At 40.2% G+C, this 27,960-nt stretch overlaps 2 protein-coding genes across 4 annotated transcripts in view; one reads left to right on the plus strand and one right to left on the minus strand.

The window, feature by feature from the left end:
* On the plus strand, window positions 1–27,042 carry cdca7b (cell division cycle associated 7b). The gene is made up of 11 exons (XM_072575323.1): window positions 1–380; window positions 1,451–1,555; window positions 8,350–8,472; window positions 18,849–18,977; window positions 19,392–19,667; window positions 21,746–21,820; window positions 22,684–22,869; window positions 23,149–23,277; window positions 23,779–23,928; window positions 25,118–25,254; window positions 26,338–27,042. Exons 2-11 carry the CDS (start codon window positions 1,451–1,453, stop codon window positions 26,363–26,365), a joined length of 1,338 nt encoding a protein of 445 aa, XP_072431424.1. The 5' UTR covers window positions 1–380; the 3' UTR covers window positions 26,366–27,042.
* LOC140480447 (dynein axonemal heavy chain 11-like) overlaps window positions 27,023–27,960 on the minus strand; it is a 445,469-nt gene continuing 444,531 nt past the window's right edge. For all 3 annotated transcript variants that reach the window (XM_072575322.1, XM_072575320.1, XM_072575321.1), the window contains one exon: window positions 27,023–27,640. In XM_072575322.1, the coding sequence (XP_072431423.1) occupies window positions 27,393–27,640 (248 nt within the window). In that variant the 3' untranslated portion in view covers window positions 27,023–27,392. The remainder of the gene's footprint in view (window positions 27,641–27,960) is intronic.

Raw genomic sequence — 27,960 nt, forward strand, 5'->3', positions numbered from 1 at the left:
CTGCACTGACCCAGTTGAGCGGGATTCCGACTTAGCGCGCCAAAAAAACCAAGCGCGCTTGCCTGTATCTGGGCCACACCATTGGTGCGGCAGAGGGGAGGACAATTAGCCGACGACCGGACTAGGCAAATTGGAATTAAAAATGCGAACTCAGTCGGGATGAAATGAATCACTAGTAGAAGCACAGCTCGAAAGTTCCCCTTGCTCAATGAATGGCGACAGAAGCGGTTTTTATTTCTGAGAGCTGTGTGTCTGTGCACCCCCCTCTTCCCCACGATTGGAACATTCCCATTGTCCCGCGGGGTTCCATGCAGGTTCGGCGTTCTATCCGGGATTCCTCAGGTAGCTGCGATTGAGCGGCGGTACCAACCAGGGGAAAGGTGAGTGTAGCACCAGCTGCTGTATCATGGCTTCACTGACCACATCCAGATAGTGGGCGACTGCAATTGTTACACTCTACTACTGCTCCAAGCTTTTTTTTTTATTTTGCAGTTGTGTTGTGTAAACAATCTGGGACTTGGGGGGGGTGGGGGGTTTGGCGGGAAATGTGCACGTTTCCCCTGTTGAGCTGAAGAAAGCTCTCGGTGTCTGGCTCTAAACGCTCATTTTTAAACAGTTGCTCACCGGATTAAGCGTACGCGTGGAAAATGCTTAGACAGCCTTTTAAAAAGTGGTCATCATATTTAAAATATGATCGAGTTTGCTTTGAAATGCCTTTCCAACAGTGCAGAAAGACGACTGCTTCTTTCCACTTGGAGAAATGTGTTTGGTTTATTTTTATTGATTCACTTTATCAATATCAGGGAAATGGGGTTTGTTTTGGTCTTGCGCAGCCTGTTTCCTTGTTTATAAACACCGAAACGTTAACTTTTTGGTTTCTCTGCACAGCTGCAGCTCGACCCGCTGAGCTTTTCCAGCAATTTCTGTTTTAGTTTCCTTGTTTATGTTGTGCTTGTAAAATCGCAAGTTTTGACAACAGGAAACCGTGTGTAACAGAATGGTGGTTATTGATTTTATCTTCTGTTTTAACACTTTCTATAATTTGCGTTTTTCGTGTTTATTTTGAAACTGGTAGTTTAGTCATTTTTAGGTAACATTAGATTACTTAGTGTGGAAACAGGCCCTTCGGCCCAACAAGTCCGAAGCGCAACCCATCCATACCCCTACATTTACCCCTTCACCTAACACTACGGGCAATTTATCATGGCTAACTCACCTAACCTGCACATTCTGTGGGAGGAAACCCACGCAGACACGGGGAGAATGTGCAAACTCCACACAGTCAGTCGCCTGAGGCGGGAATTGAACCCTGGTCTCTGACGCTGTGAGGCAGCAGTGCTAACCACAGTGCTGCCCACAAACATGTTACACGTAGCAGGCACTTGCACGAATTATTTTGTGTTCAAAATTTTAGGAGACAGTTCACTTTCTGACTTTCCTCTTTTTGCAGATGTCAAAATTGATTACAGATATCTTTAATACTCAGAGTGATGATGAAGAATTTCTGGGTTTTCCAGAGGAAGATTTTAGGAACAGAGACGACCATCTTAATTATGTAAGCAAACAAGAAAAACAGTAAATACTGCATAAATAACTTTTCAATGTAATTACTCTTGCCAACAATTGCACAAAAGTAATATGAGGCAGTAGGCTATGTTAATGTTCTGACTGCATGTTATACACTTTGTGTAAATGGTTGAGAGAACTTTTTTGTATTATGTGAAATTGGAACGATTAAATAAGTTCACCAGAACCTGCCAAGTCACAACAAACTAATCATTCTTACTTGCTGTAACCAGTAAAACTCTGCATGCTTGTCATAAGTTGATCCTGGGATTTTCACAAATGCATGCATACTTCTGAAGAGCCCAAGGTTGGAAATAAGGACCTGGTAGGCACTCAGTGTAGCTGCCTATGGTAAGTTAAAGGGCTGAAATATGAGTAACAGGCTGGAGTTGGAGAAATGCAGAATTCACTGAAGATTACTTAATGATTTCAACACTGTGCTTTCTGATCCCCTGACTTCCAATTTGACAGCCCCTTTATTTTAAAAAAATCGCATTTTCAAGTTCCTCTGATCGCACCCTTAATTTCTTCCCTTGCCCTACACTCCTGATTCTGTCATTAGTTGGTCCTTAGGCTGTGGAAATCTTTTCATTCCGCCTGTATTGCACTTTTTGAGAGACACTTTATAAAATGAGCCTGTGAATGAGTATTTTGGTTACCTCTTCCTAATCCTGTCTTTATGAAAGCAGCGTATTTCTGTATTGGAAGTTTGTTATAAAACCAAAATTTTGAAAACGCTCAACATGTTAGCCAGCAGCTTGGGTGAGAAAACTAGAGTTAATGTTTCAAGTCCACGACTTTCCATCAGAAATCTCTCTTGATAGATGATCCTTGACTACCTCACAGAAAATACTGGGAGAAAATAGTCTGTGGAGCTTGTTGTGAAATGGCATTTGGTAATATTTCTGTGGTTCACTGGAGTAATTTGCAATGTTAAAGGTGCTATGCCAATGCAGTTTGTTTATAGGACTTTTGGGGAGAGAGACTGAGTATGAAAATTTTTGCTGGGATTTGTAGAATGATAAGTGGGCAACATATAGTTATAGTCATAGTCATAGATATGTACAGCATGGAAACAGACCCTTCAGTCCAACCCATCCATGCCGACCAGATATCCCGTCCCAATCTAGTCCCACCTGCCAGCACCCAGCCCATATCCCTACAAACCCTTCCTATTCAAATACCCATCCAGATGCCTTTTAAATATTGCAATTGTACCAGTCTCCACCACTTCCTCTGGCAGCTCATTCCATACACGTCACCACCCTCTACATGAAAAAGTTGCCCCTTAGGTCTCTTTTATATCTTTCCTCTCTCACTCTAAACCTATGCCCTATAGTTCTGGACTCCCCAATCCCAGGGAAAAGACTTTGTCTATTTATGCTATCCATGCCCCTCATAATTTTGTAAACCTCTATAAGGTCACCCCTCAGCCTCCGACGCTCTAGGGAAAACAGCCCCAGCCTGATCAGCCCCTCCCTATAGTTCAAATCCTCCAACCCTGGCAACATCCTTGTAAATCTTTTCTGAACCCTTTCAAGTTTCGCAATGTCTTTCCGATAGGAAGGATGCCAGAATTGCACGCAATATTCCAACAGTGGCCTAACCCCAATGTCCTGTACAGCCGCAACATGACCTCCCAACTCCTGTACTCAGTACTCTGACCAATAAAGGAAAGCCTTCACTATCCTATCTACCTGCAACTCCACTTTCAAGGAGCTATGAACCTGCACTCCAAGGTCTCTGTTTCGCAAAACACTTCCTAGGAGCTTACCATTACGTGTATAAGTCCTACTAAGATTTGCTTTCCCAAAATGCAGCATCTTGCATTTATCTGAATTAAACTCCATCTGCCACTTCTCAGCCTATTGGCCCATCTGGTCCAGATCCTGTTGTAATCTGAGGTAACCCTCTTCACTGTCCACTACACCTCTAATTTTGGTGTCATCTGCAAACTTACTAACTGTACCTCTTATGCTCGCATCCAAATCATTTGTGTAAATGACAAAAAGTAGAGGGCCCAGCACCGATCCTTGTGGCACTCCAATGGTCACAGGCCTCCAGTCTGAAAAACAACCCTCCACCACCACCCTCTCCCTTCTACCTTTGAGCCAGTTCTGTATCCAAATGGCTAGTTCTCCCTGTATTCTATGAGATCTAACCTTGCTAACCAGTGTCCCATGGGGAACCTTGTTGAACGCCTTACTGAAGTCCATATAGCTCTGCCCTCATCAACGCTCTTTATTAATTCTTCAAAAAACTCAATCAAGTTTGTGAGACATGATTTCCCATGCACAAAGCCATGTTGACTATCCTGAATCAGTCCTTGCCTTTCCAAATGCATGCACATCCTGTCCCTCAGGATTCCCTCCAACAACTTGCCCATCACCGAGGTCAGGCTCACCAGTCTATAGTTCCCTGGCTTGTCCTTACTGCCCTTCTTAAACAGTGGCACCACGTTAGCCAACCTCCAGTCTTCTGGCACCTCGCCTGTGACTATTGATGATACAAATATCTCAGTAAGAGGCCCAGCAATCACTTCCCTAGCTTCCCACAGAGCTCTAGGGTACACCTGGTCAGGTTCTGGGGATTTATCCACCTTTAACCATTTCAAGACATCCAGCACTTCCTCCTCTGTAATATGGACATTTTGCAAGGTGTCACCATCTATTTCCCTACGGTCTATATCTTCTATATCCTCTTCCACAATAAATACTGATGCAAAATACTCGTTTAGAGTCTTCCCCCATCTCATGCAGCTCCACACAAAGACCACCTTGCTAATTTTTGAGGGCCCCTATTCTCTCCCTAGTTACTCTTGTCCTTAATGTATTTGTAAAAACCCTTTGGATTCTCCTTGACTCTATTTGCTAAAGTTATCTCCTGTCCCCTTTTGCCCTCCTGCCTTCCCTCTTAAGTATACTCCTACTGCCTTTATACTCTTCTAAGGATTCACTCGATCTATCCTATCTATACCTGACATATGCTTCCTTTTTTTTTCTTAACCAAACGCTCAATTTCTTTAGTCATCCAGCATTCCCTATACCTACCAGCCTTTCCTTTCACCCTGACAGGAATCTACTTTCTCTGGATTCTTGTTATCTCAGTTCTGAAGGCTTCCCATTTTCCAGCCATCCCTTTACCTGCAAACATCTGCCCCCAATCGGCTTTTGAAAGTTCTTGCCTAATACCGTCAAAATTGGCTTCCTCCAATTTAGAACTTCAACTTTTAGATCTGGTCTATCCTTTTCCACCACTATTTTAAAACGAATAGAATTATGGTCACTGGCCCCAAAGAGCTCCCCCACTGACACCTCAGTCACCTGCCCTGCCTTATTTCCCAAGAGAAGGTCAAGTTTTGCACCTTCTCTCGTGGGTACATCCACATACTGATACTTGGATGAGGTTAAGTTTATGAAAGCTGGGAGGGAAATCAGGAATTGTATCTGCTAGTAACAAAAATGAAGGTGTGCTGAAGCAGGGATGGATAGGACAATGTTACAGATGCAAGCAAAAAGACTTGGATATGAGGTCATAAACTTGGCTTTTGCCTAATTGGATCACTGAGATTTATTTTAAGACAGTGGCTGGAATTGATGATGTGGGAGCAGAGTATGTTGCAGCACATGTCAGAGGCGGAGAGGTGACCTTACAGAGGTTTATAAAATCATGAGGGGCATGGATAGAATAATTGGACAAAGTATTTTCCCTGGGGTGGGGGAGTCCAGAATTAGAGGGCATAGCTTTAGGGTGAGAGGGGAAAGATACAAAACATACCTCGGGGTAACTTTTTCGCGCAGAGGATGGTATGTGTATGGAATGAGCTGCCAGAGGAAATGGTGCAGGCTAGTACAACTGCAACATTTAAAAGACATTTGGATGGGTATGTGAATAGGAAGGATTTGGAGGGATATGGGCCAGTTGCTGGCGGGTGGGACTAGATTGGGTTCGGATAGCTGGTCAGCATGGACGAGTTGGACCGAGGGGTCTGTTTCTGTGCTGTACATCTCTATGACTCTATATGTGCAGTACAACAAAAATTACATTTGCTTTGAGAATAATTCGAATCTATAGACTTGTGTTGGTAAAGGTACAGCAATTGAAATTTCATGTCTTTGATTTCACATTAAATTTGTGCAAAGTCTCATTAATTGAAAATTTCAGATCTTTTATCCAGCAATGACCTGGATTTTTCATTAGAATCATAGAGTCATACAATCATAAAACACCTTTCTCACGTGCACTGGGAAAAAGTGAGCACTGTAGATGACTCCGGTCCTGTATCCCTGTATTTCCCCAACTAATCCATCTAGCTTACACATCCTTGGACATTACGGGCAATTTAGCATGGCTAATTTGTAGTTTCCCAGGGGTTTGACAGGATTTTTCTCTACAACGTTTTTGTGATAACCAGCAGGGTCCCGTGGAACTGTCTGTTATCTAACTTTATCTTGGAATTGAAGACACTTGCTTCAGGTTCTGGGAGTTTTGAGATTTACCCAGTAAAAGCTCAAATGGCTAGAATAATGTCCATGGAGTGCGGGCATGTTGTGACTTCTGATGTGCATCTTGGGTTTTACACCTGATGCCTGATCTCTGAATTCCTGATTTTTGGAGGCCAGAGGATGTGGACCCATATTATGTTCTGTGAATGAGAACAGTGGTTAGAGGTGAAAGCGAGATAGTAGAGGAATGATAGCTGTTGAGCTACTCTGTAAAGAGATTGTAGAAGCAAGGGGGCTTGGATGGATTCTTCTGTAAATAATTGAAGTTGGCAGCGCAGGTGGAGAGGACAGTTATATGTTCAAGGCTTTATTAATAGGAGCATAAAGGACAAGGAGGCTATCCTGAATATTTATAGAACGCTGGTTCGACTTTTGTTGGGGAATTGTTCAGTACCTGTAGTGTGTTGCCCAGAAATGTGAATATGTTGGAGTGCAGAAGTACCTTACAAGCATAGTTCCAGGAATGAGAATCTTCAGTTATGAAGATAGATTTTAGAAGTTGGGACTCTTTTTTTTTCCTCTTTGGAGAGGATAAGGATAAGGGGAGATTTGTTCTTGTTTTCAAATTACATGGTGTAGAACAGACAGGGTGAAACAGTTCCTACTTATAGAGGGGTCGAGGAATGACAGGGCACATAGATGAAGTCATTTGCAAAATAAGCAAATTCAATGAGCCCCCGAGCTACAAATCTTCTCACAAACCTTGAAACAAATTCAATGCGAGAAATAAACGTTTTCAGTGTGAAAATAGTTAGAGTCTGAACTACATAGAATGCAGTTGAGTATTGGTTCCGTTGAGGTATTTAGGAGGGCATTAGATTGTTTGAATCAAAATAAGCAGGGGAAAAGGCAGTAGGCTGACACTAAATAATAATGCTCGTTTGGAGTCAGTGCAGACGTAATGGACCAATTGGCTTCCTGCCCAGTGACAAATCTGTTCCGAGAGTCTCCTTATTTAACCAATGGAATGAAAATTGTTCTTGGGATTGACAAGTACATTATAAAAATGATGCAAAACAGAATGCCATCCGTGTCTTGTACTCTTAGTATTTAGCGTAGAAGTGTTGAAATTAAAATGATAATGCAAAAGTTTAGCTTGAACACGTTCTGGTTTAGAAATCTGAGCACTCAATAGTTAAACATTCGATTGTTTTTACATTTGAAATGGTTAATTTTACTGTAATCAGTTTTGATGACATGCTGGCTTATACAGAACTTACTGACATATCCACTTCCTAGTTTATTGTTGTCTGTGGGCCTTGCATAATTTTGCCTCCCTGGTTTGCCACATTTCCTAACAGTGCAGTTTTTATAATCACTGCTGTGAAGTGATATGGAATGTTCTGATGTCATGAAAGATGCTGTGTAAATGTAGGCTATTTTTAAAATACAGAGGAAGCTTGATTATCCAAAGGACACAGCCGGGCAGTATTTCATTTGGTTAATCAAATTCCAGATAACTGAATGCTGGATAACAGTTTAGCCTAGCATCGGGACTTTGCAGTCTTGCTGGATGATCTGATATTTGGATAATCGAATGCCAGATAATCGAGGTTCCTCTGTATTGTGTGGTTTTGAAGGAGGCCCACTTGAGAAATTTCAAAGGTAACCCTGTGAAATGTGTGTATATATTTTTCCCCTATAGTTTTTTTACAGTTTCTGAGGTTTACATCTTAATGCTGAGATACTCGAACCTCATTATCCTTTGTAAGTTAGCTTAGTGGTTTTTGGTAGAATGTTCAAACATAGCGCCAGAGACCCGGGTTCAATTCCCGCCTCAGGCAACTGACTGTGTGGAGTTTGCACATTCTCCCCGTGTCTGCGTGGGTTTCCTCCGGGTGCTCCGGTTTCCTCCCACAGTCCAAAGATGGGCAGGTCAGGTGAATTGGCCATGCTAAATTGCCCGTAGTGTTAGGTAAGGGGTAGATGTAGATGTAGGGGTATGGGTGGGTTGCGCTTCGGCGGGGCGGTGTGGACTTGTTGGGCCGAAGGGCCTGTTTCCACATTGTAAGTAATCTAATCTAATCTAATATTAACCTTCACAGGAATGCATCACCAAGCTTTCTCAGAATCTACAACTGCACTTTAACATCATTTTTCTGTTCCTGCCTAGGCATCCTGTGGTAAACTAATGATTCTAGTGCAAACTCCTTGGGTTTAGTTAAATACATACTCAAAACTTGCTTGTGAAGAGGATAAAGCTGTCATCTAGACGCATTCTTTAAGTATGCCACTTTAAGGCAGTTCTGTTTGATTGTGTTTCCTTCTGTATTCACAGATACCAAAATTAATAGCTGACATCTTTGATGCACCAAGTGATGATGAGTTTTTGGGCTTTCAAGATTTTGAATGTAACACACCACATGATCATGCAGATGACAGCCTAAACCAGCATATTAATGTAAGTTATTAAAAAATAATTTTTCAAAATTTCGTTTAAATGGTTTTGCTGGAAAGTTTGCTGCACCTGTTCTGCCCGTACAGTTCCAAACACTCACTCGAATGAGTAAGCTGGCTTGCACTTATTCCGTCTTTCTTTAAAATGTGATTGGTAAGCAAAATAAATGTACTTCAGGTAAAGTGTTTTTACTTGTTCAAATGCAAATCAAGAACATAAATGTGAGAAACAAAACAGAAATTGCTGGAGAAATTTAGCCAGTTTGGCAGCATCTGTAGAGAGAGAGAGAGCAGGGTCAACATTTGGGATGCAGTGGCCCTTCCATCACCCTGTTCTGAAGAGGGGTCACTGGATCTGAAAAATTGACTGTGCTTTCTCCCCACAGGTGCCAGAGCTGCTGAGTTTCTTCAACAATTTGCTTTTGTTTCAGATTTCCAGCATCTGCAGTTTTTGGTTTTACAACATAATGAGAAAAATTGTGTGGATGTAATAATTTTATGAATAGTATATTGGCATGAATACCTGATATTTTCGTTCACTTGTTTAACGTTTAGTTAATCTGTTGAATGGTTTTTTGCATTGGGAATTTTAGAAATATTGGATGTTAACATCCTCAAGTAAGCACCTTGACAGCTTTGCTTCCCAGGAGCCAGTAGATGAGATCCTTCAACCAGATGGTTGTTTTCGTGTTAAGAATGTGAAGAAATTGAGCCAATTTGAACTTGTAAATCATAGCAACAAGAAAAACTGGTTTCGGACACGTTCCCAAAACTTTTCGTTAGAACCTCAATCAATTATACTCTTCTGTTTTTCAAGAATGATTTTGATTCCTAATCATCATTTCCATATGATCTGTTCTACTTAAGGGTGAGGGAAAGCGTGGCACGCCACCCTAGTGTGGGTCTTGACATGTGTATTTTGGACTCATCCTTATATTTGGATCCATTCCTTAAAAAAGCTAAGCATATTGACTTTTCATCAAATTTGTTTGGGCTTGGAGTTTAACAAATCCTTTAATTTTTCTTCACCAAGGGACTGTTGGCAGGGGTCTCTGTTGTAAATGGGTTCTGTTCTTGAGTCTGTATGCAAGTCGGAACACAACACAGGACAAATATAAAATAAATATTTGTAAGTATAGGGAACTTTTGTAATGTCCAATCTTTAAAGTTACAACCTGAATGGGATTGTGTTTTTAAGTTGGCCAACCATAACTTGGGGGGGGGGGGGGGCTGTATATCTAGCACATTACTGTATCTGTGCAACTGTATTTGTTGCTAAAACTTGCTATGCACTTGCAGCAGTTTTTGTTTTTTTTATGTGGTTCAATGCCACTCTATTTACTTTTCAAACAGTTCCTTTTGATAAGAATTGAAACTGCAAGTTTTTGATACAGGTCACCTATCCACAATGGGCAATCCTATACTGGTTTCATTTCTGTTCTTCCATCTTAGCCTTAAACTTTCCTCCTCTTCAAATATGTGTGCAATTTTTCTCTTAACTGTTTGGCACAACCATTCAAAGGAGAAAAACAATGCAACAATTCTTTCTGGAAAATTTTCATAATCTCAATTTTAATGGTAATCTGTACATAATTTTTGCTTGTCTATCATTAGATCAATTAGAAATTATTTTCCTCTATTGTATTATATTTTTATAATTTTAGGAAATTATATTAGATCCTTTTTCAATGTGACAGAAGTTAAAGAATTTTCCCTCTATCATACCTCTTCCTGGTATTGCATTTGTGTCCTATATAGCTTTATTGTGCATTTCTGTGATGGGACACCTAAAATTACAAAGGTAAACCCAAGAGTGCCAAAGTTCATCCATTAACCCTTGTAGGAAACTTTGATTCCTTTCTGTACCCAAGCCCAAATCATTTCTGTATACAACAGAAGTGGACACATCACTTTGTCTGGGCTACACCAATTTTGTCTAAGCAATGTCTTTTTTTTTCCCCTCTGTCCCTGTTCACTGTTGGTTAGCCGATGTTTTTAACCCAGGTTGTGACATTCACTTGTGCACTTGAAAACAATGCCTTCAGAAAATGCACAGGAGCTCAAAGTTAGTGTTTCCTTTTAACTGTCCAATCATTTCCAGCTAGTCATAGAGATGTATGCACGGAAACAGACCCTTCAGTCCAACTCGTCCATACTGACCAGCTATCCTAAATTAATGTATTCCCATTTGCCAGCATTTAGACCATATCCCTCCAAACCTCACCTATTCATTCAAATGCCTTTTAAATGTTGTAATTACTCCAGCCTCAAACACTTCCTCTGGCAACTCATTCCATACATGCACCATTCTTTGCATGAAAAAGTTGCCCCTCAGGTCCCTTTTCTATCTTTCCCCTCTCACCTTTAACCTATGACCTCTAGATTTACACTCCTCACCCTGGGGGAAAAAGATCTTGGCAATTCGCCCCATCCATACCCCCACTAAAAGCCTCTCCCTATAAATCAAACCCACCATCCTGGTAACATCCTTTTATAAATCTATTCTGCACCCTCTCAAGTTTAATAACCTCCTCCTTTAATGATGACTGACTGTTAATTGCCAAAATTTGATCAAGGCATTGCCCTGAGAAATGAATTGGGGAATGACTGTTACTTGTTTTTTGAGTCGGAACAGGTACTGTGTTTAGGACATGGCTGTATGTGTTTGCAAACATTCACTCCCTCCAATGCTCAGTAGATGCAGTGTGTACTATCTGCAAGCTGCATTGCAGAAATTTAGCAAAGATGCTTAGGTGGCACCTTCCAAACCCATAGCCACTTTGGTCATGAAGGACAAGGACAGTAGACACATGGGAACTGCACTAGCTGTAAGTTCCCCTCCATGCTGACTTATATATTTCCATTCTTTCAATGTCATTGGTTCAAATCCTGGATTTCCTACAACACATACATTGCAAGAGGGCAACTGACTACCACCTTCTCAAGGGCAACTAGGGATGGGTAATAAATGCTGGTCCAGTTGACAATGCCCACATCCCATGAACAAATCTTTTTTTAAAAATTACATATAGCTTTCAATGTATGCATGTGCACCATACTAAAAGACTGGATGCGCTCTCTGGATTAGCAGCCAGGGCTAAGGAAAATTCCAAAGTCTTTAGCAAACAGTGTTAAGGAAAATTCCAAAGCCTTTTGTTCGTATATAAGGAGCAAGACAGTAACTAGAGAAAGGGTTAGCCCACTCAAGGACAAAGGAGGAAAGTTGTGCGTGGAGTCAGAAAATGGGTGAGATTCTTAATGAGTAGTTTGCATTGGTATTCACTGAGGAGAGGGACATGATGGATGTTGAGGTTCGAGATAAATGTTTGATTACTCTAGGTCAAGTTGGCATAAGGAGGGAGGAAGTGTTGGGTATTCTAAAAGGCATTAAGATGGCCCGTCCCCAGGTCTGGATGAAATCTATCCCCGGTTATGAGGGAAGCGAGAGAGGAAGTAGCTGGGGCCTTAACAGATATCTTTGTAACATCCTTGAACACGGGGGAGGTCCTGGAGGACTGCAGAATTGCTAATGTTGTCCCCTTGTTTAAGAAGGGTGCTGGGGATAATACAGGTAATTATAGACTGCTGAGCCTGATGTCAGTGGTAGGGAAGTTGCTGGAGAAGATACTGAGGGATAGGATCTATTCCCATTTGGAAGAAAATGGCCTTATCAGTAATAGGCAACATGGTTTTGTGCAGGAAAGGTCATGTCTTATGGTAAATGGGAAAGCCTTGGGGAAAATTGATGCACAGAGACATCTGGGTGTTCGTGTCCATTGTACCCCGAAGGTGGTAAGGCAGGTCAATAGAGTGGTCAAGAAGGCATATACAGCATGCTTTTCTTCATTGGACGGGGTATTGAGTACAAGAATTGGGAGGTCATGTTACAGTTGCATAAGACTTTGGTTCAGCCACATTTGGAATACTGTGTACAGTTCTGGTTGCCTCGGTATCAAAAGAATGTGGATGCTTTGGAGAGGGTGCAGAGGAGGTTCACCAGGATGTTGCTTGATATGGAGGGTACTAGCTATAAAGAGAGGTTGAGTAGATTAGGATTATTTTCATTAGAAAGACTGAAGTTGAGGGGGGATCTGATTGAAGTCTACAAAATCGTTGAGAGGTATAGATAGGGTGAATAGCAAGAAGCTTTTTCCCAGAGTGGGGGACTCAATTACTAGGAGGCACTAGTTCAAGGTCAGAAGGGAAAAGTTTGAGGGAGATATGCGTGGAAGGTTTTTTACGTAGTGTGGTAGGTGCCTGGAACGCGTTGCCATCGGAGGTGGTAGAGGCAGGCACGCTAGCATCATTTTAGATGTATCTATACAGAGACATGAATGAGCAAGGAGCAGAGGGATACAGATCCTTAGAAAATAAGTGACAGATTTTGATAGAGGATCTGGATTGGCGCAGGCTTGGAGGGTGGAAGGGCCTGTTCCTTTGCTGTAATGTTCTTTTGTTTTTTGATTATCAATTAAATGTTGTCTAATTGTCGAACCATATCTAATATTGGACACATGAGTTTTGCTTGGATGTTGTTGGTACCCTGCATGTAGATCCACTGTTTGATATGATTGGCTAGTCTTCAGGACATAACACCCTGAACTCCTGGCATCACCGCAGCACTGCAATTTGTATACCACATGACTGCAGTTCATGGTTTTGTGCAATAAACTGAGAGAATTGATCTGACCAGGTTAGCCGTAAGGTTGCCTTCATCCCTTTGTCAGCATCGAGCATGGTCATCCGCTGGTGGCATGTCGAGATTGTCATGATATAATGGTGTAGTACCAATGTATTCTGTTTCCTTGCTTGGTACATAGGTGAATAGGCTAGCAATGTGAATTAACATGTGGACATGGCATTGCTGTAGCAGTCTTGCATACAATGTAATAGTTCACACTGTATGCGTATAACTTTGTCAGCACTATCAAATCACCCAACCATTTGTCCAAGTTATGCTGTGCAGAACCTGTCCTAGGAAGTAAAGGGTCTGTAGTGTGCAAAGTGTTAGAGAGTATTATAAGAGACAGAGTTTATGATTATTTGGAAAAACCATAGTTTTGAATAGAGGTAGTCAGCATGGCTTTGTGAGGGGCTGGTCATGCCTTACAAACCCTGTTGAATTCTTTGAGGATGTGACAAAACACAATGGAGGTAGAGCAGTGGATGTGGTGTAGGTGGATTTTAGCAAGGTGTTTGGTAAGGTACCCCGTGGTAGGCTTATTCAGAAAGTAAGGAAGCATGGGATACAGGGAAACCTGGCTATCTAGATACAGAATTGGCTGGCCCATAGAAGATAGAGGGTGGTGGTAGATTGAAATTATTCAGCCTGGAGCTTGGTGACGAGTGGTGTTCTGCAGGCACCAGTTCTGGCACCTCTGCTCTTTGTGATTTTTATAAATGACTTGGATGGGGGAAGTGGATGGGTGGGTTGGTATGTTTGCTGATGACAGAGGTTGGTGGAGTTGTGGATGGTGTGGAAGGTTGATGTAGGTTGCAACAAGGTATTGACAGGATGTAGAACTGGGCTGAAAAGTGGCAAACGGAGAGTTCAACCTGGCAAAATGTGAAGTGATTCACTTTGGAAGGTCGAATTTAAATACAGAATACAAGGTTAAAGGCAGGATTCTTGGCAGTGTGGAGGAGCAGAGGGATCTTGCAGTCCATGTCCATTGATCCCTCAAAGCTATAGAGTCACAGAGATATGCAACATGGAAACAGACCCTTTAGTCCAACGGGGTTGTTAAGAAGGCATATGGTGTGTTGGCATTCATTAGCAGGGGGATTGAGTTTGAGCCGTAAAGTTATGCTGCAGCTGTATAGAGTCTTGTTTAGACAACACTTGGAATATTGTGTTCAGTTCTGGTTGCTCATTACAGATAAGATGCGGAAACTTTAGAGAGGGTGCAGAGGAGATTTATCATGATGCTGTCTGGACTGGAGGGCACGTCTTATGAAGAAAGGTTGAGGGAGCTAGAGTTTTTCTCATCAGAGCAAAGAAGGAGAGGTGACTTGATAGAGGTGTACAAGATGTTGAGAGTTAAAAATCACACAACACTGGGTTATAATCCAACAGGTTTGTTTGGAAGCACTAGCTTTCGGAGCACTGCTCCTTCATTTGTGAATCACCTGATAAAAGAGCAGTGCTCCAAAAGCTAGTGCTTCCAAATAAACCTATTGGACTATAACCTGGTGTTGTGTGATTTTTAACTTTGTACACCCCAGTCCAAATTCGGCGTCTCCAAACCATAATATGTTGAGAGGCATAGAGTGGATAGCTAGACACTTTCCCATGGTGGAAATGTCTATCACCAAAGGGACATAATTTTAAGGTAATTGGAGGATGGTTTAAGGGAGATGTTAGACGTGGGTTCTTCACACAGAGTGGTGAGTGCGTGGAATGCACTGCCAGCACTGGTGGTAGAGTCAGATACAGTAGGGATATTTAAGCAACTCTTGGATTCGCACATGGAAGTTAGTACAATGAAGGGTATGTAGGTTAGTCTGATCTTAGAGTGGGATCGAAGGCCTGCACAACATTGAGGTTCGAAGGGCCTGTACTGTGCTGTGCTGTATTAGAACAGTACAGCACAGAACAGGCCCTTCAGCCCATGATGTTGTGCCAAACACTGATCCTCATGTATGCACCCTCAAATTTCTGTGACCATATGCATGTCCAGCAGTCTCTTAAATGACCTTGCTTCCACAACTGCTGATGGCAACGCATTCCATGCTCTCTCAACTCTGTGTAAAGAACCCGTCTCTGACATCCCCTCCATACTTTCCTCCAACCAGCTTAAAACTATGACCCCTCGTGTTAGTCATTTCTGCCCTGGGAAATAGTCTCTGGCTATTGACTCTATCTATGCCTCTCATTATCTTGTATACCTCAATTAGGTCCCCTCTCCTCCTCCTTTTCTCCAATGAAAAAAGTCCGAGCTTAATCAACCTCTCTCCATAAGATAAGCATCCACATCTTTCCTGTAATAGGGCGACCAGAGCTGGATGCAGTATTCCAAGTGCGGTCTAACCAAAGTGTTATAGAGCTGCAACAAGATCTCACAACTCTTAAACTCAATCTCCCTGTTAAATAAAAGCCAAAACACCATATGCTTTCTTAACAACCCTGTCCACTTGGGTGGCCATTTTAAAGGATCTATGTACCTGCACACCAAGATCCCTCTGTTCCTCCACACTGCCAAGAATCCTATCCTTAATCCTGTACTCAGCTTTCAAATTTGACCTTCCAAAATGCATCACCTCGCATTTATCCAGGTTGAACTCCATCTGCCACCTCTCAGCTCATCTCTGCATCCTGTCAATGTCCCGCTGCAGCCTACAACAGCCCCCTCTATACTGTCAACAACACCTCCAACCTTTGTGTCGTCTGCAAACTTGCTGACCCATCCTTCAATCCCCTCATCCAAGTCATTAATAAAATTACAAACAGTAGAGGCCCAAGGACAGAGCCCTGTCGAACACCACTCACCACTGACTTCCAGGCAGAATATTTTCCTTCTACTACCACTCACTATCTTCTGTTGGCCAGCCAATTCTGTATCCAGACAGCTAAGTTCCCCTGTATCCCATTCCTCCTGACCTTCTGAATGAGCCTACCATGGGGAACCTTGTCAAATGCCTTGCTGAAGTCCAAATACACCATATCCACAACTCGACCCTCATCAACTTTTCTAGTCACATCCTCAAAGAACTCGATAAGGTTTATGAGGCATGACCTGCCCCTCACAAAGCCGTGTTGACTGTATTTAATCAAGCCCTGCTCTTCCAGATAGTCATAAATCCTATCCCTCAGAATCCTTTCTAACACCTTGCAGACAACAGACGTGAGACTTCTGGTCTGTAATTGCCGGGGATTTTCCTATTTCCTTTCTTGGAGAGGAATTACATTTGCCTCTCTCCTGTCCTCAGGTACGACTCCAGTGGAGAGCGAGGATGCAAAGATTGTTCCATGTTTCAAAGGAACATCACTGTCTGTACATATATGGCATGGTGAACAATGAAAATGAGCCATACCATGTATATCGCTTGAAAATTTGTTTCTATTAAGTCTGGCAAGCATTGTACTAGTTTGCTTTTGAGTAAGGGAATCTGCACATGCTGATCAATAGGTTCAGTGGCTATGAATTTGAACCTCTGATTAAGAATAGCATGAATTTTGTGGTCTTCAATTCAATTATCAGGATTTTTTAATGTAGTGTTATGTTGATTGGCCTTGGTCAACCCAAATGTATTCAAAATGAATTCCGATTGTATGGCATTGATCTGGGTCTCCAAATATTCATTCCAATGCGACAGCAAATCACTTACCTCGCAATAGGAGTGGACCAGTCAGCTCTTTGAGCCTGTTCTGACATCATGAGATCACTTTGATCTGTGGCCTAACTTCATATCCTTTGGCCTATATCCCTTAATAGCTTTGCTTAATTAAAGTTTATCTATCTCAGATTTAAACTTATCTAGTGATTCTGCATTTGTTACCATTTGGGAAACAGTTCTAGGCATCTACCACCCTTTGTCTTCAACAAGTTCTTCCGAACATCTCTCCCCAATGCTCTTGCCCTGAACTTTAGGCTATGCCTCCAAGTTTTCAAATATCCTACCAGTGGAAATAGTTTGTGTTTATTTACCCTCTTTTTGTTTTTATCCCCCCCCCCCCCCCAATTAATATCTTGGAGACTTTGGTCAGATTGGGTCTTCACCATCTAAGTTCTAGAGAAAGCAGGCCTAATTTGTATGTCTGTCCTCATGACCTTACCCTTGAAGTCTAGATATCATTGATGCCTCCAAATTAGAATTCTATATTTGCTACTCTCCATGCAGCCTCTTCTACATTGGGAAGGTCAAACACAAACTGGCTGAGTGCTTTGCAGAACTGTTATTCAGTCCACAGGCGTGACTGTGGCTTCTGGTCGCTTCCATTTTTGATATTCCATCTTGCTCCTACATACCTGCCTGATGCAGTCCCATATCTTTCAATTTGTCACTTTACAGCCTTCGGGGCTCCACAAAGAGATGATGACCTCTGTCCCATTATGTTTTTTATTTTTCAGTTTGGCTTGGTATTGGTCTCTTCCCTTAATGTTGTATTCAGAAGGTTCCAGTGTAAACATTTTGAGCTTATTTACAAGAACCTTTTGTTTCTGTACCAAATCCATTACCACTTTGGCTGTTGCATCGTGAAATCTTTTGGCAGTTGATCTCAACCACCCACCGCCCTATCGCAGGCTCTCTTTATATTCCCCTTCTCTCATCTGCTGGTGTAAAACCTTTTCTCCAGTGTTGTCAGTTTTCAGCCCAAAACATTAACATGCTTTCTTACTTCAGATAATAACTGATTAACTGAGCATTTCCAGTGGGTTTTTTTTTGTTTAATACCTGCTTTGCAGTAGTTGGAGAATTTTGGCTATTTTATGGCTTTAAGCATTTGTCCTAGATTTTTGCTACCTGACCTGATGAGTGTTTCCGTCATTTTTAAAAATCAGATTAACTGCTCTTTATTAATTGCTGTACCTTTTTCTCGAATGAGTGTTACTCTGGATGTTTCTGAAGTAGAGAAATCCAAATTTTATCATTGTCTTCTGTCCATTAGATTAATGGTCATGGTCTGATTCTGGGAGTGTGTGTAGTTTCAGCTGTCTGGTCCCAGCATCAATCTTTCCCAAGTCAAGTACAGTAAAGCTGTTTTACCTGACAATGCGATTTGGAGTCAACTGTGATGAAAGACCACGCCTGCTTCCACATTACATTGCTTTGCTCTTCCCTGGAACTTGGTTGTGTTACCTCACGGCAACTTTCTTCCTTGCCTCCCGCTCAACAACCAGAATCCTTTTTTTTAAAAAAAATGAACTAGTTCACAGTAGTGGACCTGATGTACTAAGCACTGAAAGAGGTTCCCTGAAATGTGCTTGTAAATCAAGATCGTACACTCAGGATTGTACTGCTCAGGATTGTACTTGGTGTTATTTCATTTTGGACTTTGTATTGGCTGAAACCTAATCTGAGACAGTAAATGGGCAACGTGGTTGACTCTTAGAATGCTACAGGCCAGCTGCTCTTCAGTGGTTTACACACAGCAAGCAGGTTTTCTTCTGCTGCTTCAGTGATAACTATGAACAATCAAAAATTTTGTACAGGGTTGGTGACTTCTCGACCCTCCTTATATGTGTTCCAAAAAGGGCTCCTAATCCAAATTGTTTTGGTTTTCAGCATTGATGGTTGAAAACTGAGGTTGAGCGCCTTGTTAAAGTTTCATAGTTGGTATTTACAGTTGCAGCTGTCCTTCCGAACCATTGGTTAGCTTAAATATCTTTTAATAATTTGGATTTGTTGCTAAGTTCTTCATTGTGTTTTGATTCTCAGAGTTTCCAGTCCAAATTTATTACAGAAGAGCTTATTGAAATTTTCACGGTGGATAGTTGGTCGACTGATTATGTTTTTGAAGGGTTCCCTGAACGTATTCATGAACCCGATGACAAAGAGGATTTAAGGGTAAGAAATGCAATAAAGCCTAAATTAACATCTAATTAATTCTAATTTTGGAATTTTTTTTCAAAAGCACTGTGTTGGCTAGCATGACAGACAGAAACTACTATACAAGTAACTTGACACATCATGCCCATTCACAATTGGGTTGTTATGCACCACATTCTGTTCACAAAATCATTACAAATGGCAAAGTAAATACTTCTGTGGGGCTGTTTTCAAACACACTTCCAAAAAAAACTTGATTTTCCCCCATTGTCACAGCTTCCTTCTAAGACATAAGGAAATATATTATTGGTTATTGAATTTATCTTTGAGCTTTAGATGTTAAGTGTTCACTAATAAATGCACATATCTACCTGGTCAGACAGAACACACTATTTGTTAGGATTTTTTGTAATAAATTGGTGTTTCTTACAGTCTGAGAGTTTGGAAATGGAGGATGAAGATGAGGGTTTCACTGAATACGATGATGATGAATCGTCCATAGAAAGTGAGATGGAGGCAATGCCAAAGAAAGGCCATTTTGGACTGCGTGTGGCGTTTAAGTTCCCTCCAAGACGGCCAGTGAAAAGAAAGCAGCGAGACATCCAGGAATCTGAGGAGTCTGAATCAGATGATGACTCTGCACCTGGAAAGAAAAACTCTAATGTATTGCTAAAGAGGGCCATGAACATCAAAGAAAATAAAGAAATGGTGAAGTATCTACAACAATTCTCATTGTCCTTGCAATTAATGGGAGGGTAATGTGCTGCTTTTTTTGAGATTACACATCTGAAATGGCTTGAAGTATGTTGTCATTGTTTGCCTTAAAGCTGTACCCGTGTGGCTTTTTCTAAGATTAAAGAAATGACATGAAAATTATAAAACCACACAGCTTGCTGCTGTGTTAATGCAAGAATCTTACTTGCTTTGAAACTTAATTTGTCTCAGACATGTGTAAGTAGAATGTGACCTATTTAACCACAGTAGAAAGTATTATTTGAGATAAAGAAGTAACACATCTGAGTGTTTTCCAAGTTAGTTGACAAATCCTGACAATATTTCCATTCCTTGGTTGTCTACAACATGACACTTTAGAAAGATGATCCAAAGGCTGAAAAATGTCAGTGTTTTTTTTTTGGGAAACAATGATAAGTATTTTCTCTTTTGCAGTTCTCAGTAGTTTTTTTTCAGGGAGGATGCTTTCTGTTTTAGTTGTCTTGGAGTGGCCCAGACAATAATCCACCTTCAGAGTCCCTCAAGTCACTCCACTTGAGTTATTCCATCAGCCAGGTCCCTCTTGGTCTTCTCCTGACTAATACTTCAGTAAATCCCAGAATGAGGTCAAAGAAATTCTGATCTCTAAGTTCACCCCCTAGTTGTTACTTACTTGGACAATGGTGATCATGTTTATTGTAAATATTCCCTTGGTGTATTGGTCAGAATTCCCTTGGCATCAACTTAATTTGTAAGCTTTGATGGTTTTCTATTTTATAGCAGGTGTTTGGTTGTAAAGAGCTGTATCATAGAGTCATGCAGCATGGAAACAGACCCATTAGTCCAACCAACCCATGCCGAGCATATTCCCAAACTATATTACTCCCACCTGCCTTCTGGCCCATATCCCTCCAATCCTTTCCTATTCACATGCAGAGCAACTTCGATTATCCAAATATTGGGTTTTCCAGCAAGGTTGCAAGATCCCAATGCTTGGCTAAACTGTTATCCAGCATTTGATTATCTGGAATTCGATTAACCGAACGAAATCCTCCCTGCCTGAGTCCTACGGATAATTGAAGTTCCTCTGAACTTATCCTTAAATGCTGTAAATGTGCCCACATCCATCATTTTCTCTGGCAGTTCATTCTGCACACGATCCACCCTCTGTGTAAAAAAAAAAAAAATCGCCCATGTCTTAATTAAATCTCTCTCCTCATCTTTAAAAAATGTTTTAATGTAAAGGATGATATGAGACGTACTAAACTTTTGAAACCCTTCAACAGATGTAGTGGGTGTATTAAATCAGTGAAATAGTAATACTATTTTGCATTAACAAAGCACGTGGATGTTAACAGTGAGACTTAGTAAGCCTGTCCAATGTTTGTGATCTTCAAACCAAACATCTTTTTATTCACTTTTTGGATTTAAACCATTTCTAAATTTATTTCAAATCCATGCTTCCTTTTTTTTTGAATGTTTTATGGCAGTTTGGATTTCTGTTCTTTTAAAAGAAGCAACAATCTTTAACATGACTAGTTGTACATACAGTTGAGTCTGGTGCTGGAAAAGCACAGCGGGTCAGGCCGCATCCGAGGAGCAGGAGAATGGACATTTTGGGCAAAAGCCCTTTGACCTGATGAAGTCTGAAGTCCTCACCTTCGCCTGGTTGTACATACATTCTAGCTTTGTTTATAAATGAATTCTGTTGATAGTTCTCTGTGTTGTATGTCACCAGAATTCAGTGAGTGAAATTTGAGCTGAACGTGTCACCTTTATATTTCTGTGTGTGTGGACATCTAGTATGCTGGCTGTTTTAAGAAGTTGATGTTTAAAAATAACTGGTGCAATAAGAATGTCATTGTATAAATCTTGGCACTGGAGAGGTTGGTAATGGTGCTCTCACTACACTTGGAAGAACTATGAATGGGGAATACACCATAATGACTGTTGATCACACTCTTGTTCTTTGTGACTTTAGCCTCTTTATGTGGCGTTTCATGTTCTGAAAAAATGTGCTTTTAATATTTTTGTTCTTGTCACACTGAATTAAACCTGTTAAATTTTTTTTTAAGCTTGCTAAACTCATGGCAGAATTAAAAACAATGCCTGGACTCTTTCCAGTGAAAGTATGTACTTCTTCATCACCAGTAAGTTCTGCTTAATTTCTGTATAATTTCAAGATAATTATCTTCTTTCTTGACAAAGTTGCATGTTAAAATTTGGCCACAGTTGGTCAGTGACCTCAAGTGTTCAAAATTTTATAAGCCTCGTAAAATTTAACTGTCAAGTTAGAAACAAAGAAATTCAGTGCATTAGAAGTGTTTCCTTTTGTAAGAAGATCACATACAGATTTAGTACATAGAATCCCTACAGTGTGGAAACAGGCCATTCGGCCCATTGAGTCCACACTGACCCTCTGAAGAGTACCCTGCCCCACCACCCCATCCCTGTCCCCTATATTTCTTGTGGCAAGCCTGTGTGTCCCTAGATGCTAGACAATTTAGTATGGTCAGTCCACCTTCTCCACACATCTTTGGAATTTGGGAGGAAACAGGAGCACCTAGAAAAAAAACCACGCAGACAAGTGGGAGAATGTGCAAAGTTACCCGAGGGTGGAATCAAACCCAGGGTCCTGGTATTGTGAGGCAACAGTGCAAACCACTGAGCCGCCCATCTGACCTGTTGTAATATTAACAATGTCTGTGATAATAGGATTGGCCAATTACGATGTCAGAATGTAAGTAGCTGTGTGACGAGTGAAACTTTGTAGCATATCACCAGATGCTGAGTAGCAGCATCCTCCTCCTCAGTTGAAATGTGTCACAGATGCTATCTTTCAGGTTAAGTTTTCACCCAGTGGCCCTGTTATAAGTGGCAAATGGTGCTTTATAGATTGTTTCAATAGCTTTTTGTTGTATATTAAAGTTAAGCCTTGCTTTCTATTCTGTTAAGTATAAATATCTGTATTTGCGTTAATCCATATTTAAATGCTGCATCTTGTACTTTCCAGAAACAAAAACGAACTCCAAAGAGAACATTTTCTGAAGGCAAAGTTGAGCGCCGTGTTAATCCAAGCAGAAGTGCGCGTCCCCCTGAAGGTTTCTCTGTAGAAAAATTTGCAATTTCTCCAACCAAACTTATGAGCCAAGTGAAAAAATTCCACTTGAGAACTGATCTCACAAATCGTTTTGTTGAGGTGACTAAAGTGTTTGAAATGAGTTTTTATTATGTGTTGCCTAGAATTGTGTCATATAGCAGAGTTAATTATGGCACAAATTCTCTCCTGTTTAAGCTTGTTCTGGTGTGATTAGCTGCAACAAAACCATGTGATGGCTGCATGATAACTACATGCTTTATGTGTAATTTTTATGCGTGTATAATCAATACTTGTAATATTTGTCAAACCTTGTTTCTAACCTTAGTTGTTCATGTGAATATTTGATGCAAATTTTGAAATATTGATGGATTTTAACAGGATGGAAGTCTGACCAAGAGGAGGCGGAGATCTTCAAAAGGCACGCCAAGGCCAGTTGATGATATCACTGAGGAGGATTTGGAAAATGTTGCCATTACAGTTAAAGATAAAATTTATGACCGTTGTTTGGTAATTCATATATTTTAGCATACTCTTGATCCTCAGTATTTTAATAAATACTTTAAAGCAATTCTTGACCATGACTTTTATAACTAAAATGTTTCTTAATTGTTTGATAAATCAATAATTTAGTTATGAGATTTGATGTAACTTTGCATTGCTGGGAATTCTGTGAATGTAGAATAGTAGCACTTGTTCATCAATTATTGGTTAACAATTATAGTTATTATAAACACTGGCTATTTTTACAGGTTTGACTGTAAATGATTCCAGAAAAGTTTTAATTTTTTCTTGACCTATAGGTAATGCTTTGAGTATGCATGAAAATATACAGCAGATTAATATAATCTGTACCTTTTTTGCTCTGGAGACAATAACTGATTTATGGTAGCTACCTCTGGAAAATAACTTGATTTCTGTCACTTAATGCTCAATTATAGTCTATCACTGAGGCGTTTCTCCACCGGTGTCATGCTGACAGGAAATAAGTTCACTCCTCTCTGCTTGTAGGGCAGCACTTGCCATCAGTGCCGGCAGAAAACAATCGATACAAAAACAGTATGCCGTAATCAAGATTGCTATGGTGTGAGAGGACAATTCTGTGGGCCATGTCTGCGTAATCGATATGGTGAAAATGTGAGATCAGCCCTTCTAAATCCTGTAAGTTAATAATCATTTGATGGTATTGCACAGTTTCATTAATCTAATCGGAGTTGACGCTAGACAGATTTAATTAGCGTAATTTTTAAAAATGGGGATGCTGTTGAGGAGGATGTATTTTCCAATGGAATTTGATTTTTTTTTATCCACTTCAATTACATGAACAATACGGTTTCATTTTGCACCACCTGAAAAGCAGTCTCTTCAAGAATCGTGAACCAAATTGCATTGCTGCTAAGCAGTGGTTGTAGTGTACTTTTATTGCCCTATGAGAAAATTGATCGGGTCAGAGGGTCCAAGTGTTGATTCTATTAGACATTGACCCTGCCTGAGCTGAATCTAGCAAAACATACATATGTCTGAAATTATTTAGAATGCAGGTCAGAAGTCAACCATAACATGGTGGGTATTTTTAAACTCTTCAGTGGTCAGGGATATTACAAATCTGCTTCCTGTCAGATACAGTCCCACTGAGAATGGCCCAGACTGAGTTGGTAACCAAAGAGGCTGGTATTTCTGTTGGTGTTGAAGGGGTGATAAAATTTCTGTGCTTTACAAAAATAGGAATTCTAAACTGTGGGAGTTACTGCATCACAAGCTCTTGCTGGTACCTAGTAGCTGATTGATTGACCAGTCAAGGTAAGGTAAAAGTCGCCATAGCTGTAGTGCACCTTAGGACTGCACTATTACTCAAGAGACAACTGGTGATGATTTAACCTGTGAGGGGAGAGGTTGGGAAGGAGAGTCTGTCATGCTAATCTCAGCTGGTGCAGGAATTGAACCCATGCTGTTGGTGTTGCTCTGTATCACATAACAGTCATCCAGCCATCTGAGTAAGAGGACCTACCTGAAGGCTTTAGTTTCGTTTGTTGCTGGGATCTCTGAGAAGAAGCCTACTTGGTTTTTAGTGTTCTCCCTTGTCAGAGGGAGTCAATGACGGGGATATGATTTTTCAGGGTTTTGGGTATAGAGCTGCTGGCCCTTTCCCTAGTAAATGGAATTCACATACAAATTGAGGAATTTTTTCCCCCCTTTCAAACTGGCTGAGGCTGCTAACGGTGATCCCAGAAGATACAATATGTTGACCTCTTCCAACCATAGGCTTTTCAGCCCCAGAAGCTGTTGACAGTTTGCAGTGTATTGTTTGTGTGTTTCATCACATTTGTTTGTTTTCCTTTGCTTTCTGTAGGATTGGGTATGTCCCCCTTGCAGAGGTATCTGTAACTGTAGCTTCTGTCGTCGTCGGGATGGACGCTGTGCCACTGGCATTCTTGTTCATTTGGCAAAATTTTATGGATATGACAATGTTCAAGCCTATTTGGAAAGGTATGGAGTTAATGTATTTTTGAAAACTAAATATTTTACTTAGCTGACAGTAATGTTATGGAGATTTTCCGTCATAATTTCAGTCATTTAGTTATTTGTTTTTGTTTGAAACTGATCAAAGTGCATTCTGTTGAAATTTGAGTGCATATTGGGTGATTTCTAAGCCATTTATTTAAGTCCATTCAGAATTCTGATGTAAACATTCTGACAAGTGAATTTCTGAAAGGCCACAGGATTTCTGGTTTGCTTTACAAGCCACTGTTGCACATTACTATGTTTGATTTTGCTGATGGTTCACTGATCTGCTGCAAGTTTAATGTGAGCTCCAGAAAAATGTTGTCAAACAGCTGGGATGGCCCACTGGGGCTTGCAATGAAATTGAGGACATGGAAAGAACCACTTTAAAATTCCAGTGAAAAGTTCCACTTTTCCATTGAGGCTTTTACAACCATACAAGTGGTCAGTGTTCATATGAACCTAGATGATCACTCTTGGCAAAGGTTTTATAAACCATGATGAACCAGGTCAAGGTAAAATGCAAACTTCTGTAGTAAATGGGTGATAGGAAGAGAATGGGGAGAGGAGATTGATTGATTGTTCCTTTGTCACTCTGGATACTAAGAACATTCTGGTTCTAAGTGGACAATACAGAAATTGAATTATAGATCTTGCAGATCAATACAATTCATGATGATATACTAAGGTTTAATTCCAAAAGAAAAATTCTGGTCTGTTGGTGTATGATAGGATATTATTTCATAGCCACATTTGAATAGTAATCAAGGCTATATTGCATTCTAGCAGGAGTAAATTAGGACAGCGTCATGCTGAATGGATCTTTTGTATCTCCTAAATTAGTAATCCCAGCAGAAGTCCTACAATCATGTCACCTTTCTGCTAGCTCGAACAGTTACAGAATGACCTGTTAGTGTTACTTTACAAAATTGTTAATTATGTAATTACTTAGTCTCGTGTATAACATTCTTGCTGTTATCAGACTTGGAATGTTGAAGTAACTTGCATAAAGGACTCAAATTAATGACAATGTTTGTGACAACTTTCTATCACTTTTCTTTGTTTTAGCTTACAGAAGCAACTGACTGAAGATTGAAGGAGCAACTAGGATCTGTAAACACATGAAAGAAAAAGCTTCTTGCAGCTGTTTTTAGTAAATTGACTTTATTTTTTTTATGAAACCTGTATAAAAAGCACACTTTATTTTAATATTACAACTACTGGTAATTTACCAGAATTTGAAAGTAATTAGCAGAAATAGTGTAAATGCCATCTGAAGAATTTGAATTGTAGAGTTTTGTTTTTGAAGCTTTGTAATAGTTTTGACAAGTTTCTTGTTTTCAGGTGTTTGTACAAATCCTGTGTTAAAGAATCTATCATATGAATAGATAATTATTGCAATTCAGGGACCATGGATGATTGCAAGTATTTGTTTTATTGATATTCAAAAATAATGTTTTGTTTACATGACTATATGAACAAAGAAGAGGATGTAGTGCTATGTGTGTTAGCCTGTAGCAGTGTAGATGCAACACTATCTCATGTTGCATGCAACATAAATCCGAGGATGGGTCACACAAACTGGAAATTATGTGTTGGTGAATGGCTTTACATTAAATTTTTGGTAATTCCTCATTACAGTTTAATCTTGAATCCTTTGGAAGCGTTAGTGTTTTTATTTTAAAATGCTGCATGGAAGTTGGGATTTGCATTTTATGCAAGAAAATGACAATGTGTATAATCTTTTACTTTGATTAAAAACATTCAAATAAATCTATGCTTATTTCACTGAATTTTACAATCTGTTTAAACGCTTAGACATACACTATCACTGTAGATCTACTTTTTAATAGTTAAGTTTCTTGCTAGCATAATGAGGCATTTTGCCTATTGTGTACAATCTCACTTCTATTTGATTGGTTACTTTTGTGTGAATTTCTAATTTATGGAACTGATATTGGAAGTTTCACCTTTTTGGAACTGTTGCCTATTGATTACATAAAGTTCTGGTAAATGTCTACAAAGAAAAGGCTTTCTAAGAGCACCCTGAAAAATATAAATGCCCTTGGAGTAATAGTTCACTATTTACTCAGTTAACTTTTAGCAAGTTCTTTTGTAAATTTCTAAACAGATAAAAGCAATGCTACTCCAGCAAGAATCCATTTGGCAGGCTTCTCTCTGGTTTTCAGGTTGAAAGTCCAGACATATGTAGGCCCTCTAACTTTGGTCTTATAAACTGGGCATTCATAAGTGTTCTTCATCTCTTGCCTATCTGCTGGAGTGGCCCGTACAAAAATGACTGGCATTGTGGGAGTCAGCTCTTTAAGACGTGCTTCTGTAATGATGCCACCTTGTATGTCCCATCTTGCACCTAAAATATTGGTTTTAAAAAAAAGTAGTAATAAGATTTATTGATATCTTTGCTATTTTCATGCGCTTGTGCTTAGATAAACATCAATCTACCTTTATCTACTCATGAACGTTGAAGTGCTAATTCCTTTTAGAAATTTCACAAACCTGCCTTTGGGACCAACCTAACTCCCCTTCTCATGTCTGACTTGACATCTGTTTTATCTAACAAATTTAATTTGCTTTATCTTTGTAAATGCACCGTGAGCATTTTTTATATAAGCAGCTGTGATTGTTATGGGTAGGGCTTTGAAACATATGTGGGAGTGATTATTGCATACC

The sequence above is a fragment of the Chiloscyllium punctatum genome, chromosome 8 (genome assembly GCF_047496795.1).
Source record: "Chiloscyllium punctatum isolate Juve2018m chromosome 8, sChiPun1.3, whole genome shotgun sequence".
NCBI lineage: Eukaryota > Metazoa > Chordata > Chondrichthyes > Orectolobiformes > Hemiscylliidae > Chiloscyllium > Chiloscyllium punctatum.

Bases quoted from the DNA above. Each gene is read 5' to 3' on its own strand.
- cdca7b (XM_072575323.1), top strand. From the start codon at position 1,451: ATGTCAAAATTGATTACAGATATCTTTAATACTCAGAGTGATGATGAA. The intron at 8,473-18,848 runs GTAAGTTATTAA...TTTGATTCTCAG, and splicing joins GCCTAAACCAGCATATTAAT to AGTTTCCAGTCCAAATTTAT. The intron at 22,870-23,148 runs GTGACTAAAGTG...GGATTTTAACAG, and splicing joins TCACAAATCGTTTTGTTGAG to GATGGAAGTCTGACCAAGAG.